This window comes from Gambusia affinis, linkage group LG05, assembly GCF_019740435.1.
Source record: "Gambusia affinis linkage group LG05, SWU_Gaff_1.0, whole genome shotgun sequence".
NCBI lineage: Eukaryota > Metazoa > Chordata > Actinopteri > Cyprinodontiformes > Poeciliidae > Gambusia > Gambusia affinis.
In genome coordinates, this window is record NC_057872.1 from 14,295,197 (window position 1) to 14,311,733 (window position 16,537).

The window sequence follows — 16,537 nt, forward strand, 5'->3', positions numbered from 1 at the left end:
ACAGGTTTTCTAGCACATTTAATGTCAAAATAGGCAAAAATCCAGAGTTCATTTATCTTTTTATATGTACAGCAGTTTCCCCATTCTAATTACTGAAAGTATAAAATAAAAGGTGTCTGTAGCTGTGCAAAAATGATTATGGTATTCTTGGCAGATAATACATCATTTACAAGCTCTGGAAATTAAATGCATACCCCAGTAAATGTCTTTGGCATAGAAATACATATAAAAAAGTGCATATACAAATACAATTACTTAGCATGAAGTTCAAATTTAATTATTGCTGTGATATAACACTAATATATATTTAAGACGGGACTTACTCTCTAATCATGGGAATTCCTTAAAAACAACCCTTTAAACCATTTTTTCTTAGAAAAGAAAAATGGACACGCATCACCCAGTAAATATATACAATTTAAAGTTAACCCCTTATGACCTGCATGCTTTTATCACTTCAGCATATCCTAATTGTATAAACTAATGCTTCATAACATCATTTCAAAATCAATTACTACTAATTCTTCCAGATAAACTGCTGCAGTCATAACAGGTTAAATTTAATGCACAAGACATTTCTAAAGGACAGATTTTCACTTGTAAAATAATGATAAAAAGCTTAAATGCTACACATATTGCATTTTCTTACATGAGTAGTGTCACAACAAAGAGGCTCTCCAAAGAGTTAATCTGATATTAAGGCATTTGGTAGCAAGTGTATAGAAACCTCCTTCTACATTTTAGGGAAATAAAATGTGAAGGAAATAACATTGTGTCACATAAAACAATCAGGAAATAAAATTTTCCTCGGCGAAAAAAATGAAATGTTCTGTACTCCAGTTTATGCTGTGCCTCAATGAAATGCTGACGCATTAAAGGCTAGTCAGAAATAAATGATGCAGGTGGCTGATATTTAGGCAGTTAAAACCAATCGGATAATTTGTTTTATACCAATTCATAGGCATCTTTTCTTCAGCTAATGCCTGGCACCAGATACATTTTTACAGTTTTTTTTTTTTTTTTAATACCCAATGTTCTTTTTAACACAATTGATTAGAAATAAATAGATTTTTGCTTCAACACGTTTTGTTTCAAAGGGTTTTGGGGTTGTCGCACTTCATCTGAAACATTTTCTGACAGAAAGCTTTCCTGCATATAGTGTAATTGATGTTATGTGAGTAAATCCAGCACCCCTCCATCAAGAATAATAATAGAAAAAAAAAATTATTGTAATTTCCAACTCATCCCACCATAGGTTTTCTACCCTCCCTCTCAGCAAGCTTTCTGCTCCCAGTGCAGGAATTACACTTTGCAGGTTTTTGAAAGGTTTTTTTACAATCTGCATGACTTGACAGAAGCTTTGCAAAAACAAAAAGGGGAGGGAACTGAACACTATTTATGGTGGCTGATTATTTCACAGCTGAAAGGTGTGCTCAGCTGGTGTATCCACTTATTTTTTATTTTGCATCATTGGAAAAAAAGATGAAGAGCTGGTTTTGCCTTCACAGTGCCTCCCGTTGGGCCAGGAACAGAGGATGTCAGACAAGTGAATGAGAAAGTAAGTGAGCATTCAGCTGGCTTAGCGCGGATTAGCAGGGTTTGTCTCAGTCAACGACCATTTCACAGACAGGCCTGTTCCACACGCACCAAATCAAAACACAATTACAGTTTTCTCTGCTTAAGTGGTCAATCATTTTATGCTTTTGGAAAAAAAGGAGAAGGTTTGGCTGAGCTAAATCATTAATTTTAACAAAACGAAGCTGCAAGCCACATGTTCCTCTTTTAAATTGGATTCTTCAAACAGAATCCAATTAAAAAAACCGTTTGAATGCTTTCCCAAAAATCCCTGACTAAATGGAGAACAAACAGCTGGGATCCAGAGAAAATGGTGCACAACAGAAAAAAAAGAGAAAAAAAGTCTTACTGCATAGGTTAGATATGTTTATGGGAATGTGAGAGAGAGTGGACAGTGATAAGCAGGCTGAGGTGCAACTGAGTTCAGGTGTCCTGAGTCAGAGAGAGGGAGATAACGGCCTGTTCTCCTCGCTTGGCTTTAAGGTGCAGAGCTGCTGCGCTGCCAGGAACTAGATGGTTCCTTTCTCGTTCTGCTCAGTGGGTACAGAGTAAATCCTGAAAAACAGGTGGCAGACAGAATAAGGTCAGACTAATGCATCTAAATGAATTGGTAAATAATTTAAAAGTTAATGTAGTGGTGTAATGTAAAAAAGGTAAAACTTTAGATTTCTTAAACAGATATTTCAAGTGTTTAAAGGTGATCATCTCATTCAGCTGTAAAAGGCTGAAATGAAATCTTACACACACACACACACACAAAAAAAAAGATTTTACATGCATAAATGTTCTCTAATCATTGGGAAAGGGTGCTGACTTGATAGTTGTCCAGCAGACAGCCACTGGCACTTTAGACAAGGAAAGTCATTTCTAAATAAATTGGCTGATCAGAGCACTGTATCCAAGCATGTAAATGGGAACCGTAGTGGAGAGAAAAAGTCTGATGTAAAAGTCTGATGCACAACAGACAAAGATTACCTAAGTTTTGATAAATAAAGGGAATTCAAGCGTTTGGGGCAGATGCACAAAGTATGGCTGTGCATCTGCAAGGATACAGATACAAAGATACATCCACGATGTATCTAGAGCATAAAAGAAATGCTAGAACAAGCATTTCTTGTGTCAAGCCAATGTTGGAAGTAAACAATAAGGACTGAACTGTTCTTTGGTCTAAAGTATTATAGACTATAGACTGCATTTAATTTGAGGATCATGCAGACTGCAAGAGAATAATGATGTACAAAACCTACCATCTAAGTACCAATATCTGCTTTAATGACCACAATATCACTAAGATTAAGCTGTGAAGGACATGAACACAATTTTTCTAATCTTGACTGATTTTGAAAAGAATGGGTGACAAAAAAAAAAAAAAAATTATAGTTTGCTTTAAGGAACAGAAACAAACAGATCAACAATATATTGACTGGGCTGAACTATTTAGACAAGCATTACAAATGAATTATAAATAGTTTAATACTATGTTGAAACTTCATTCAGGAATGTCAAATTGTTGAATGAACTCATTACCTTTATGTTCAATATGAGAATTATCATTTCAGTAAGACCCTTTGTTTTACTTAATTTTATTCCAAAATTTTCCAGATATCCTTTTATTTTTAATCACTATGTAATAAGTTAGTTGATGATGTGTTTTATGCCTGGTTCTTTTGTGCACCTATGTTCATAGTGATTCAGTTACAAAAAGTTTTACTAGATGGTACACATCCTCTCTCTTCATCCATTTGCAGCTGGGCTGTGACTTGTTTATCCAGTCACATTAGCCGACTGGGTGCAGATCCACCCAAAAAACGCAATCATGTTTGTCTGATTGCTACCAAGTTGGGTCAAATTCCCTCACACTGTCAAACTCCAGTCTTCCTTTCTTTTCACACAAACAAATTTGGTTCCAATTCGCTCCCCTGACAACTGACCATAGCAAGTGGAGCAAGTGCAGACTTTATCTAACTGTGGCCCCGGCTTTATAGTCTGCTAACCCACGTGACCAAAACCCGTAGAGAATATGTGAGAATACAGAGGACGATAACAGATGCCAAACCCATCAACACATATGCTAAATTCTGCTGTTAAACACCTGAGAGCCACAGGCAGATCAAGTCCTGATCAGTTAGTCAAACACAAAAGTGACTGTACTGTCAGCAATCTGGAAATATTTTTAATTGGCCAGTTGTTTCTTTATTAAAATCATTTTAATTGTTTTTATGTACAATTTAAAGGTATTTGTGTAATTAATACAGAAAAATATCACTTTTTAAAAAATGTAACTTTTCAATGATATCCTAATTTACTGTGATATGTTAGACAACTAGGTTCTTTTTCAGCAATAACTTTAACAACAGAAGGAACATCCATAAACAGCAGAACAGCAAGAAAAAAATTTAAATTGCATGGCTCCCTCATTAATCTGGGTTCTAACAGGTGCATGGTTGCCGTGTTACCTCAAAAACACCGCTCATCCCCCAGGTGGGTCTTATAAACCTGACTGAAAACTGTTGATCCAACACGCCATAGGTTGCTGCGTGATTAAGCCTCTTTTCAACAGAGCGATCATTCAGCGCCAAACACCCCTGGAGCTGGCTGCAGTTCCGCGAGGCAGTGACTAATCCTGCACAAGAATTTAACCCTAGCATGCAAAACAACTTAGGTGTCATTACTGTAACAGCTTTTCTTCTGCCACCTGATTGTGAACTCCATAACACCCCGTACCCTTGTGACCCTCCACCATGCAATTTATCCATCACCTCCTCAACAAAAGAAACTGATTAGCTTGCAAGATTTCTCAAAATCCAAATTACATTTAAGCAGAGGCCAATGCTAAGACCAAAACTCTGCATAACTGGTTCAGGGTGTTTTGCTGTCAGAGTCTCAGCGGTTGTTGTCAAGATGCCAAGAACATGTTTACTGGGTTGGTTGATTTTTCTAGTACAGTTGCCTCCTTGTGACTCGGTGCATGAGGTAAGCTTTGGGACAGGTTGAGTCCTGTCCCTTTGGGTCATACTTTCCCGGTGCCACCGACAAAGCCATTGTTTGACATATAGTTGGGGAGTGTTCACTAGTCACTCTAGAGGGCACAAGGTGCAACACTAATTGTTGGACAAGTCCAGACGGGCTAACGTAGGTGGATGCTGATGCTGCTTTCAGGCGTGACTTTTCTTTGGTTATGTAGGTTGACAATTTAGACCAAGTAGAGCACAAAGTAAAAGCAGAAGCAGGACTGTTACCCAACAGACTGGTTCTGTGACTCTGAATCTGACTTAGCACAAAGTCCGCCCCAAAACAACTAACACACAAACCTGTAATTCAATCATTTGAATAAACCAAGTAATTTGATCTTACCCTTGCTGCTGTTTCAGCTTTTGTCTCTTCATCAACATTACAGCTGCATGCAGAAAAGAAAAAAAAAATTAAGGTCACAACTCCATAAGAGGAAAATTCATATTTGCTTAGGAGGTAACAGCTTTACAAGACACACAAGAATCCCTGCCAAGTGCTGAAATGCAGTACATCTGTCAGCCCTGGGCACATAAAGTTCATGTTTCACTCTTAACAAAAACAGAATGCTTACCAGCTACTGCTATGATTGACAGAGCCACTACTGCAACCACAACAGATATGACGATCAGAGTCATTTGACCTGAGAACAAAAAAATAGCAATAAATAAACATGTTTGAAGATCAGCACAATAATCATGTCCTTTTTAAAACACTTGGGAAGCATTGTGTTAAAATTTTAATAAAACCCAGACAATTTCAAACTTTCATTTTACTCACAAAGAAACATGGCAAAAAATATATTTGTTGAACTAAAAGATGGTACAATGTCTCACAGAAAATAAAAATCTTAAATTCAAAGTGCACCGCCACAAAGTTTTATAATAGGATCCAGGCGGGGGACACCAATTCTTTGAGTGATATACAAGGAAAAATATAATTTCAGTCAGTTTTATGTAGGCAAAAATAACATCCAAAATCAAAAAAAAAAAAAATTAGTAACCTATGGTATGTAAGATAATCTTATCAAGTACCTGTTTAGTTAAAAAGAAAAAAAATAATAAACAATTTTTTTTTTCCAAAAAAAAAAAAAGATGATCATCCATCTTTCAAAATTTGTTGATTTTATAATACTTCAATTATTTTTACTCTGGTATCGATAGAGGGCCAAAGGTAACTGACAGATATTCAATATTGGAGACGGCCATGTTTAGTGAAGCATTCCTCGTTTGAACATTGCCCAATCATCTGGCGTTTTTGGAGCAGATCATTGTTCTTTTGGTTTATTTCCAAGATCCAAGACAAACATATTTCTGGTTGGTGAAATGCCTGACCATGTTTTGGCAATGGGTGAATCTCTATCCATTTTACCTTCTCAAAGAGCTTTACAGCTTGGAATCTTGATTGTTACCAGTTTAACTATTAAATTGCATACATGCTGCTACAGCTATTTTTCATTCTTAACACTTGCTATCACAGTTTTTTTTTTTGGCCTCTGTCCCAGCTTTGTGCAAAACAATTTTAAAGTTTAAAATTAAAATATTAACAGTGGAATACAATAATAATCAATTAATGCATATATTTAATTGAATGAGAAATGGCTTTGTATGACTCCCAAATCATTCAGTTTTCCTCTTTATTTAGATTGGTATAAAGTTCTAAGTTTGTCTAGTATTTCAATTGTTCATACTGTAGGTATGAAGAAACCTTATATCAATACTGTGAAAAAAAATGCATTATACTTACTTGGATTTTCTTTTGTACCTTCATTTTCAGCTTGGGAGCCTTCAACATGGGGAATATCTAAGTGGCACAAAACAAAAGCGCAGTTACAGTTTTCATTATATATATCTACTTCCTCTCAAGTGTACATCAACAACCTATGGTTTTCTGAAGCCATTACTTTACTAATTTGAACTTTTAAAACATTTAGATTCATAGATTTTTGTTCTGAGCTTATGCACTTATATATATATATATCCTATAGATAGAAAAAAGCTTCAGGCTCCGGTGATGAGTCGCAATCATTTGTAGAAATGCTGCCCTTACAAGAGCAGGCAGACAGACTGCAGCCCTGGTCTAACAGTCTGTAATTCTATCAAATGCCCATCAAAGCCTGGATGAGGAGTGACAGGGAGATGTGCGGTGAGAATGAGAATGCCAATGTTGATTAGGTGACCGACAGGGCGGCAGAGATATCAGCATGCTCATTGGCCTTTCAGCAAGATCTACAGGGCCTCTCTGGAGAGCTAATTGATTCCATTCAGGGCTTAATGGTTAGAAGGGGTAAACGCCAACAGGGGCCACAGACCCTCTGCACATCTCAGTGGACTGGAACAGCCTACACACAATACTGACAGTAATTAGAGGCCATAACCTTCACATACTCTCCTGTGAGCAGCTGCCATTGCAGCGATTGTGGTCAGAGGAAGTGGCACAACTCAAGAATCAAAACTGCTGTTGGTGAAGAGTGGATGAAAAAGAAAAAAGAAAAACTCACGCTTTCTCATAACAAAATCTTCATCATCTGAATCTGTAAAGAATTAAAAGAGAGAAGAAATACCACCGTAAGTAGAGAACAAGCAGAGCATATTTTTAAATGACTCAACTTGGGAGTAAATAACAAAACTCTAAATGAGGAATTCAATTAAAAAGGGAGGCTAGAGTTGTACATGAGAGTCATCACACAGAATTATGCAGCACCTGTTTTTCACTTGGGTTTAAGCAAGTCAGAATGTGGAGATGGATGAGGATGAAAAGCCCTGGAAAATTACCCTCTGTTTTTAAAAAACAGACTGCTTGGTGAGCCTACCTCTTTACTCTTGCTCACTCTGTTAAGAATTTCTTTCTTTCTTCTTCTTTTTTTTTTTTTTTTTTTTTAACAAAATCAACCAAGCTTTCCTGAAGTCGAAACAAGAACAAAAACACTGGCAAATAACAGCGCAGGAAGCTTTTCTGTGACTTCAAAAGACAATTGAAAAATTTCAGTGGAATACAATAAACATTAATTTGTCATCTTTAATTTAATTGACAACTGCGATAATTCAAAACTTGAAATTCAACTCAACATTGTCATTTTAAGCTCTGAACAAAGTACATAAAAATCATCAAAATAAATGCTGCCTTTCTAAAGATTATTGAATTGTGTTGCATGGAAAGTGCACTTCAGATATATTTGTACCTCTTAATTTTTTCATTTTGTCTCGTCACTACCAGTCAATTCAATATTTTTCATAGAGATTTTATATAGCAAAACTAACAAAAACAGGCTAATCTATTATACCTTTAGATAAAATACAGTGATGCGAATTACTTTCTGAAGTAGCACATAACTTGAAAGAAAAAAAAAAAATATGTTTGTTCTGTAGTACACATTGTTCTTATACCACTATATAATACTCAATCTCATAAAACACTAGAAAATAAACTGCATCATGAACACCAATATGTGTAAAAGTGCAAAAAGTAGGGTGTGGATAGTTTTGCAAGGCTCTATATCTGCATTTGGTTTCATTAAGAGTTTTTCAACCCCAGTGCTCAAGGTACACTCCCTGCACACCCGATGGCTGATTAACAGGCTTTTGCTCAACTGCAGTCAACTGAATCAGATGTGTTAAAACAGGGAAACGTCTAAAAACGCGTAGTGCAGTGCGTCTTGAGCGCCAGGGTTGGGAAACATTGGACTTCTTTCTGCAAGCCATTTTATTGCTGCACATCCAACAAATCGTCTCCATGGTATCCACTCCTCTTGCTCTCATCTTTTTGGGACTATAATGTCCTTGTGCAGTGGGAGCTTTTTTATTTCCAACTAAAGTCTGACACATAGGAGAAAAGCCATGAAAATACATTTGATTTTAAGTCAGCCTTTGGAGGGGGCTGACACGGGCTAAATTACATAAATGTGGTGAAAGAAATTGTCTTTTATTTTATTATACTTGGAGTATGAGCTAATGTAATCCAGCAATTACAGAAAATTATCAGTTCACTTTGAATAACAGGTCATTATTATCAAAACACATCAATGAGGTAGTAGTATTTGTTGAAGTTGGGTGTGATCTCAAGTAAACGTTTATGTCACAAAAAAAACACCAACATTTTAATCACTTAACTGCTGCGATCTAAGAAACAGTTGCTATTTACTTGGTAACCTTAAAATCCATTTTATGTTTTGTTCTGTTTTCCTGAGTGAGATGTGCAATTCATACCATCAGCTGATCCCTCTAAGTCTTCTGAAAGCACTGCAAAACAAAAGAGGGGTAAGAATTGTAAATCCAAGCAGTTTTTTTTAAAAACATTTAACGTGCAGGGTTTTGCAGCAGTGTTTATAGTCCTGGAACTTATTTCCAACAACCTAGGAAACCAACCGTCCACTGTCTCCAAACAAAGCTGAAACGTGAGCCTAGATTTGGTCTCATTTTATACATAAGCAGGTGCTCTATTTTTTTTAACCTTGGAAGTAGCATGTTCAAATTTACATGCAGCATTAGTTCTCCATAACAGTTCATATTCAGCATGTACATCAAAAAGCTACTTTTTGGTCAATCTGTCAAAAGTACAGTCTTCATGTTTGGCATGTCACATGGTTTGTGTGTGACTTTTCGTTTTTGTCTGCATGACAAATAGCTGACCAATCAATAGCTTGCTGGAGCTGTGGATATTTGCAGCTCTTCCAGAGTTACTACGAGCTGCTCGGCTGCTTCTCCTTGCCTGCATTATCAACTCATGTAGGCGGCCTTGTCTTGGTAAATATACAAGGAAGGTGCAAAGCAACTGGGTCCCCCGGGTCCTATTTAGGGGCCCGAGTGTAAAAAAGACTGAGTACTAAAAGTTCTCAAATCTTATCAAAGAAACCAAAAATACCACTATGCATTCCTCAACTAAATTTACCAAATAAAGTCTCAATAAGTGGCACATAAATTTGTGGTTGGAACGTGGCAAGAGACGCACACAATTTTGCAATGTAGAACATAAGTATACATCATGTACTTTGGTACATGTCTTTCAGCACATTGACTGATTAGCAACTTTTTCTACCTTATTCCCTCTACAAGAAAACAAAACATGGACTGTTGCCAATTTAATTTTCATGTTTTTCTTTCTGTCTTGTTCATTTGCTGTTGAGGTGAACAAGTTCTGTCATTGTGTGCTCCTTTTTAGACTGTTGCGAAATCAGGCAGCGGGTGCATGTGGTATCCTTGTTGCACACAACACAAGACAGCTAACGCATGCAGGCAGTTGAAGAAGGCAGCCTGGCACATGGATGCCTGAGCCCCGATTAGATGTTTATCAACTGAAAGCGTATCATAGATGAGAACATACCGGTGGCAGCTGGCAGCAGTAGCAGTACACAGAGGAACAGAAATCGCATCATCTTCAAATGCTGTAGAGAGGAACAAGAAAAAGAAAGAAAAAAAAAAGAAACACACACCAAGTTAAATATATCTGCTATTAATATGCAGTCACTGATGTGAGTGAAATCTTGGGGTCCTTGTGTAGAGATGGGGGGGTGTTGGAAAGCAGAAAGTATTATTGGGACTCCCGCTGGTACTTTTGAGATTCGAGCATTGCAACATTGCGTGTTAGCAAAGAAAATACAAATTCTGAGAAATCCAGACCTTGTGCTGCTGGTTTAAAAAGTGCACATGCAAAATATAGATTGCAATCTGAGATGTAGGATGGTTAAGAGGGTCACACAGAAAAATTTCCCACTATGATCAGCAGAAAAAGAAAAGCACATTACAAAAAGCTTTTTTTCAAGTGTAAGCTGGTAGCAAGTGCCTGCTCAACATTTCCACCTCTCTTGCAAAGCTATGGTGCCATACCTGTTGCATAATGTTTCCAGAAAGATGTAAAATAACTAATTAAATAAGCATTTTCTTTTCTTTTCCATCCTGGCAACTAAAAATATCTAGAAATTTGCTTTAATCCTTTTGATATTTAAAATGTATTCTCCTAGTCATTTTTGTGCGTGAGTATGTGTTGTTTTTTTTCCTAATGGAAAATGAATCTCTCAACTTCCTCATGGCAAAATGCCTGACAACATGCCATTCTGCACTTTCCTATTACAAGTGCATAGATGCAAAGCACAGATGTTCACCACTGGCAGAACAAAAGCTCTGGCTATTTTCAACACAATATGCATGTTGGTATTTTTAAAATGGGAAAATCATGAGAATGACCTCTCCTCCAGTTTATGTCCAGAATGACACTTCCTTGTTCTCATTTAGGTACTGAAACAGGCTCCTTCTCAGGAACCAAGATCATTGGCTCATGTCTGGTGATACAAGAACAAAGAGTGAATACTCCTGTTGAGCGTTGTGCCACATGTTGAACTACAGGCACCTCATCATTGACCACCATTAACATTGTGCCCTTGTTTCCTCAGCTGTTAATTACCATGAGGAAACGACTGGAGTGAGAGACGAGAGAAAATCCCAAGGCACCTACTAAGACTGCCAAACAAGAGGAAGTGACTCTCAGCTGCCACAAACAAATAAATAAAGAGGCTAAGGTTTCAGCGTTTTGGAATTTCCAATGATATAATGACTATAAACATTGCAATGTTCCGTCATTATGAATATGCGTAACATTGATGTGTCAACTAGAAGACTAGCATCCACTAGTTTGAAAAGGCCATGGTTTGCTAACCCCTTGGATTCAAAGGGATTCTGTCTCAAAAAAGACCCCAACACTTTTCCCTGTTTTTGATAAGAGGGACAAAATCAGCTATTTGGAAATATTTCTTGTTGCAAACATCTGGCCAGTCATGAGTCAGAAACAAAGGAGCATCACTGATTATCCTAAAAGGATTGCAACAATTTCAACAGAAATGATTTATTCCCACAGACTGGCGACCTGTCCAGGGTGAACCCCACCTCTCGCCTGGAACGTAGCTGGAGATTGGCACCAGCAACCCTCCTGACCCCATTAGGGACAAGGGTGAACAGAAAATGGATGGATGGATGGATGATTTATTTGCTTGCGGTTTTCTAGGTCTTATAGTTGTGGAAATTATGCCAGTGGATTCTGGATATTCTAACATGATGTAGCCATCAGCCTTCACCAAAGCAAATTTAGTACTGGAATATCAAAGTTAAATTTTACAGTTAAAATTCATTAATGTAGCCTTTTTGCCACATGTTTGAACATTTGCTGTGGTATAAATAAAAACAACAGAGTATGTTTACCTTAACTGTTAAGCAGAGTAATTAACTTAAGTATATTTCTAAATATTCTCACTTTTAAGACACCACTATAAAACCAGTTAGTTGTAAAAGTGAAGCAGATGACTGTAGGCCAACTACTTAACAGTCTAACCAGCAAATAACAACTTAATCCTAGTTGCACTGCAACCAGCAGAATGTAAAAATATTTAGGCATGATGTATTTAAAGTTCAAAAAGAAAATGTTTATTCTACACATTTGTGTATCATAGAAAAATTTTGACTTTTAACTGTATCAGAATTAAAATTAAGTTAAGCAGGAGCAGAAATTATGTTTATCAGTTTTAAATTAAATCAATTAGATTAGATTGAACAATTCAGATTTTTATGATGCATAGATACATTGAAACCAATATTTTTACTGAATATTATCACACCTTCACAAGCTTGTATTGGCCATGCGTAGCGTTCACAATGCAGGGTACTCTGGTAGAAACCAATTGTCAGGATAATTTTCCTACTAAAAATAGATACACGGCATCAAGAACTGTTTTGCTTGATTATATTGAGAGGAAGATGTTAATCACACAGCCGTGGCTGATTGGAGAAGGAGTGCTGTATGTGGGCTGCTTAGGCCCCTTGAATAGCTGGAGTAAATCTCCAAGCGCAACCAACCTAAGAAGCTGCAAATAAAAGCCCCTTCTGTATCCAATTTGCTTTTCAGAGTCGCTTTGGGTGAAATAATAAGCTGATCCAATTTGCAAATATTTATCAACCCAGTCCACTGCCTCCACATCCAAATGGCTCCTGACGCCTGTATTATTCCTCAAATTGGGTAATATATTCTTGTACGTTCGAATTTGCTCTTTCATACCAAAACCCAATTTGCGACATATAATAACAGGCAGCACGCTCATAAAGCAGACATGCCAGCTGCCTTCCGACCGGAGGACTATAAACAATAAATGAAGAAATCAACAAATCATGAAACTATTGTTCTTCACTGCAAGACAGGAATAGACAGGGTTTGGTCCATTCATTAATATTGGATTATTACAGACTCCCACACCAATCTGGTAGAATTAGAGAGGAAACACACTTAAATTCTACTAGGAAAGGTTGATTTTAAGCCAAAACATAATCTAATCTAACCAAAAGTTCACACAGGGTTCAACCACATGTCACTTCAGCAGGCTTACAAGACATTTCTTGCTTATCTGCTTGCATAGATAACAAGCACAGAGTGAAGGACAGGGCTGGTACTGGCAATATCAATCACAACTGTCTGAACAGATCAGCATTACAGCATTCAAGAGGGTTCACAGGACAGCAAATGTGACTTAAAAATGGAGAACGAGATGAGAGAAGAGGATTAGTGGGAAAGTATCAAAGCTGTAAATTAGCTCCAAAAATAAGGAGCAAAAACAATCATGAGTGTAGATGGAAGGCAAAAGAAGCAACCTAATCCGTTACTCATTGCCGTTCAGCTTTCTAAGAAGTGGATGCTTCTGGTTCACAAGAATTGTGCAAACTCCCAGTGCTGGTTTACCAAACCAGACTTAATGCAAATGCATTCCTTCTATAACAGACTCCACCAGAACAATTGCAGCTGCAAACAAAGTGACAAGAAAACTTGCAATGGGAATCTTAAAGCAATTTACAGACTTACCATGGTTCAGCCAGTGCTGTACATTACACCAAGCTAGTCAGGCAGCTGAGGAACTATAGGGTTTGTGAGTGAGTTTTTAGTCTACCAGGCCAATGCAAGTAGTGTAATAACTAAGAGGATATGAATGTGTGCCTATAACAATGAGCCAGTGACGCCTTTCCTGTATCCTCTCTCCCCTACTTCAGTTGAATGAGTGTGATAATAAAAAAGTATATACTTATAAAGCCAATAAATTAAAAGAATTCTACATTTCTGCACAATGTAGGCATCTCCAACCTTGACTAAGCTCAAAAATGCAACACAAACAAAAAAAAAAGACATACTGGACTACAGTCACGTACCGATTTTCCTTTTCTTGCTCTATCTGATGAGAACAAAGCTATTCTTCATTCCGTTAACCACAACAACTGACTGGTTCCAGTTACAGTGAGGGTTTGCAAAATAAAGCCCTCCTTTATCTCAAAATCCAGCCACATCAAAGCAACAACAAAGTTTTATTTCTTTTCTGTAAATATAAGAAGCAATGCATCTGCCAAACTGTAATGAAGATTAAAAAAAATGACATGTGTACACTGGAGTGTGTAGAGGACGGATTAGATGTCATGACAATTACAAACACACACACACACACACACGCACGCACACACAGGAAGTGTGAAATGAGGTGCAAAAAGTGAGTAGTATTTGTCTTCTGAATAACCCTGTCGATTTCAGTTGATATTGCTTAAGAGAGACATCTGATAAACACAGAAACGTGTGAAAAGCACACAGACAGAGAAAAATACAGACATGACCAAACAGAAAGGAGAGCATCTGTAGATTTCCTGCATCATTATGTTATGCCAGTTTCAAATAACCTACCCTTAAAAGTACAAGACAGATCTGGAGCAAAGAAAAAAGCGTTTTCTGCTTATAAAAACGAAGTTTCTCTGTTAGATTTAGTTCCCCATTTGAGCCCAGAGAATCAACACCCTCACTCACCGCTGCTTGCTTGTTGCTCTGATGACTCACAAGCAAAGTTCTTAAACAGGATATACTCTCTTATTGCTGAGTGGGCTAAGTCAGGCAGACAAGAAAAACCTTTTGTCACCTACAATAGGGACTTTACTGCCACCTCATTTAGAGCTGAAATTTACCCTCTGATTGATTTTTTGGATTGTTTTTTTTTTTCCTGTGGAAAATACCTCTGCTTATTCTCATCAAACCTCTTGACTACTTTCAAGCGAATTTCTTAGAAACAAAACATTTGCTCATCCAAAAATGAGGAAATATATATTTATATACATAAATCCACAAATGCAAAGACCTAAACACTGGCTTCCTTTTTAAAAAGTCAGATCTTGCAGTTCTTCTTGATGACGGTGATTCTAATAACTTGACAGCCCCATATTGGTCTCTGGGCTGACTGACAGGCTCATAACACAGGTGTGCAAACAGGGCATTCACTGCCAACTTTCCCCTCCTCACTTCTTCTTAATCTTTCAGTGTATTCAACTGCGTGCAAATGTTCTTAAACAAGAACCTATATATAAATAGGTGTGTGTACTCTGTGACAGCTGGCTTTTGAGAGATCGCCTACTAAATGTTAATACCGCCGCTCCAGCTGTGCTCTGCAAAGGAGAATTTTCTTTGCAGGTGCAGAGCTTTAATTACCCCCAGATCCAAAGGTCACACTTTGCACAAACACCCAGGTAATGGATAAGCCAGACCAGTTTTGCAGCAGTTAGTCCTCACTTCACTTGTATTCCTCCTGGACTTCTATCCACGCAGAGAGGTGTTATTTTACCAAAGGCTATACATCATATGCAGAGTCGATTTAAAGAACTGCACACAGTTCATGTCAGTTGCAATTAATACTGAGTTTTCTATAAAATCATCTGCATGACTACACCAGCACCCAGTTTGACATCACTGACAATTCAGTTGGAACTTTTCCTCATTACATTCCACACATATAAACAAAAAACAATCTCGAGACTACATGGAAGATAGAAGGTATAAAACTATAGATAAACCCTTTTGATAAAACTCTTGGCTGAAGTGTTTACTTACATTTAAATGAGCTGTTGTTGTTCAGAGCTGCTATAGCACACTGCTGGCTTGGTTTGATGTTCCTTCTCTCGCAGAGTTCCTTACAGTCTTCGAGACTACCAGTATGCAAGCTCTCCTTTGACCAGGTGTACTGACTTTGAGAAAACATTTTATGATTGGCTACTGAGCTTTTGAAATGTGACACCACCCCTCCGCCCTTATCTGCTTTACAAGTTAACTTGCTATGCTTAGAGGGCTTATTGTGAAACTCTGTTGCTGGTTTCTGCAAATAAATGTACAATTATTGTGTTAAACGGAGAGTGTCGTTTGCATTTAGACAGTCATCTGCAATCAGATCAACTCATTCTGTTTATGCTGTTTTTGTTTGCACATATGGATATATTTTCTGCAATTGCAACTGGGATTATTTCCAATTGAATTATGAAATAAAATGGATCAGGTGCAGGCCTGTGCGTCTGACCACCTTAGCTACAGTTAATTTAATGAGAATAACCTTTCTCGGGCTATTAGGTTATCCCCATCTCCTTTTAAAGCACACAAGAGAGAAACGCTTTTCTTAGAGTGGACACAAACCTCAGACTTTTCTAAAAACAAGTACCACCTTGCAAGTCCTTTTAAGCATGACCTTACTGAAGGGCATTTCAGAACAGTAGAATATGATTTGGACTTTCTCAATTTGTTGTGTTATGTCTTTAAAGCAATAACAGAAAGGTGAAAACATTCTTAGTCTTGTAAACAGCTAATATTTCAAAGTTTAATGTCGTTGTAGAGATGGTGCGAGAAAGAAAAAAAAACATAACAGCTATTCTCATGTCAGAATTTCAAGCAAGAAAGTCAATTTTTTTTCCCCCAACCGCAACCTCAAAATCTAACATGCTTACTCAACATATGAAACCTGCTGGAAAGTACAAAATGTAGAGCAAAAAACAAACCAAAAGAAAGATTAATTCATGTTTCTAATTGTAGTTAGTTATAATAAGGATCATTAGAAAAAATGATCATGGAAAAAGGTTTTGAAATGATGATTTTAATAATTAAGGTGAAAAAGCTATAAAAAAACCAACATGCC

The 16,537-nt window shown here is 37.2% G+C and overlaps 1 protein-coding gene across 2 annotated transcripts; it reads right to left on the minus strand.

Annotated features, from left to right (window-relative positions):
* Positions 1–3: 3 nt before the first annotated feature.
* si:dkey-262k9.2 lies at positions 4–15,621 on the minus strand. Of its 2 annotated transcripts, none has more exons than XM_044117520.1 (8): positions 15,469–15,621; positions 9,904–9,964; positions 8,790–8,822; positions 7,085–7,117; positions 6,331–6,387; positions 5,159–5,227; positions 4,930–4,972; positions 4–2,130 (listed from the first exon to the last, which is right to left on the minus strand). In XM_044117520.1, the coding sequence occupies exons 2-8, from the start codon at positions 9,953–9,955 to the stop codon at positions 2,085–2,087; spliced, it is 333 nt and encodes a 110-aa protein (XP_043973455.1). In that variant the 5' UTR covers positions 9,956–9,964; positions 15,469–15,621; the 3' UTR covers positions 4–2,084. The 2 variants fall into 2 exon arrangements, with proteins under 2 accessions (XP_043973455.1, XP_043973454.1); XM_044117519.1 differs by lacking the exon at positions 15,469–15,621 and adding an exon at positions 13,417–13,535.
* Between the last annotated feature and the right edge of the window lie 916 nt (positions 15,622–16,537).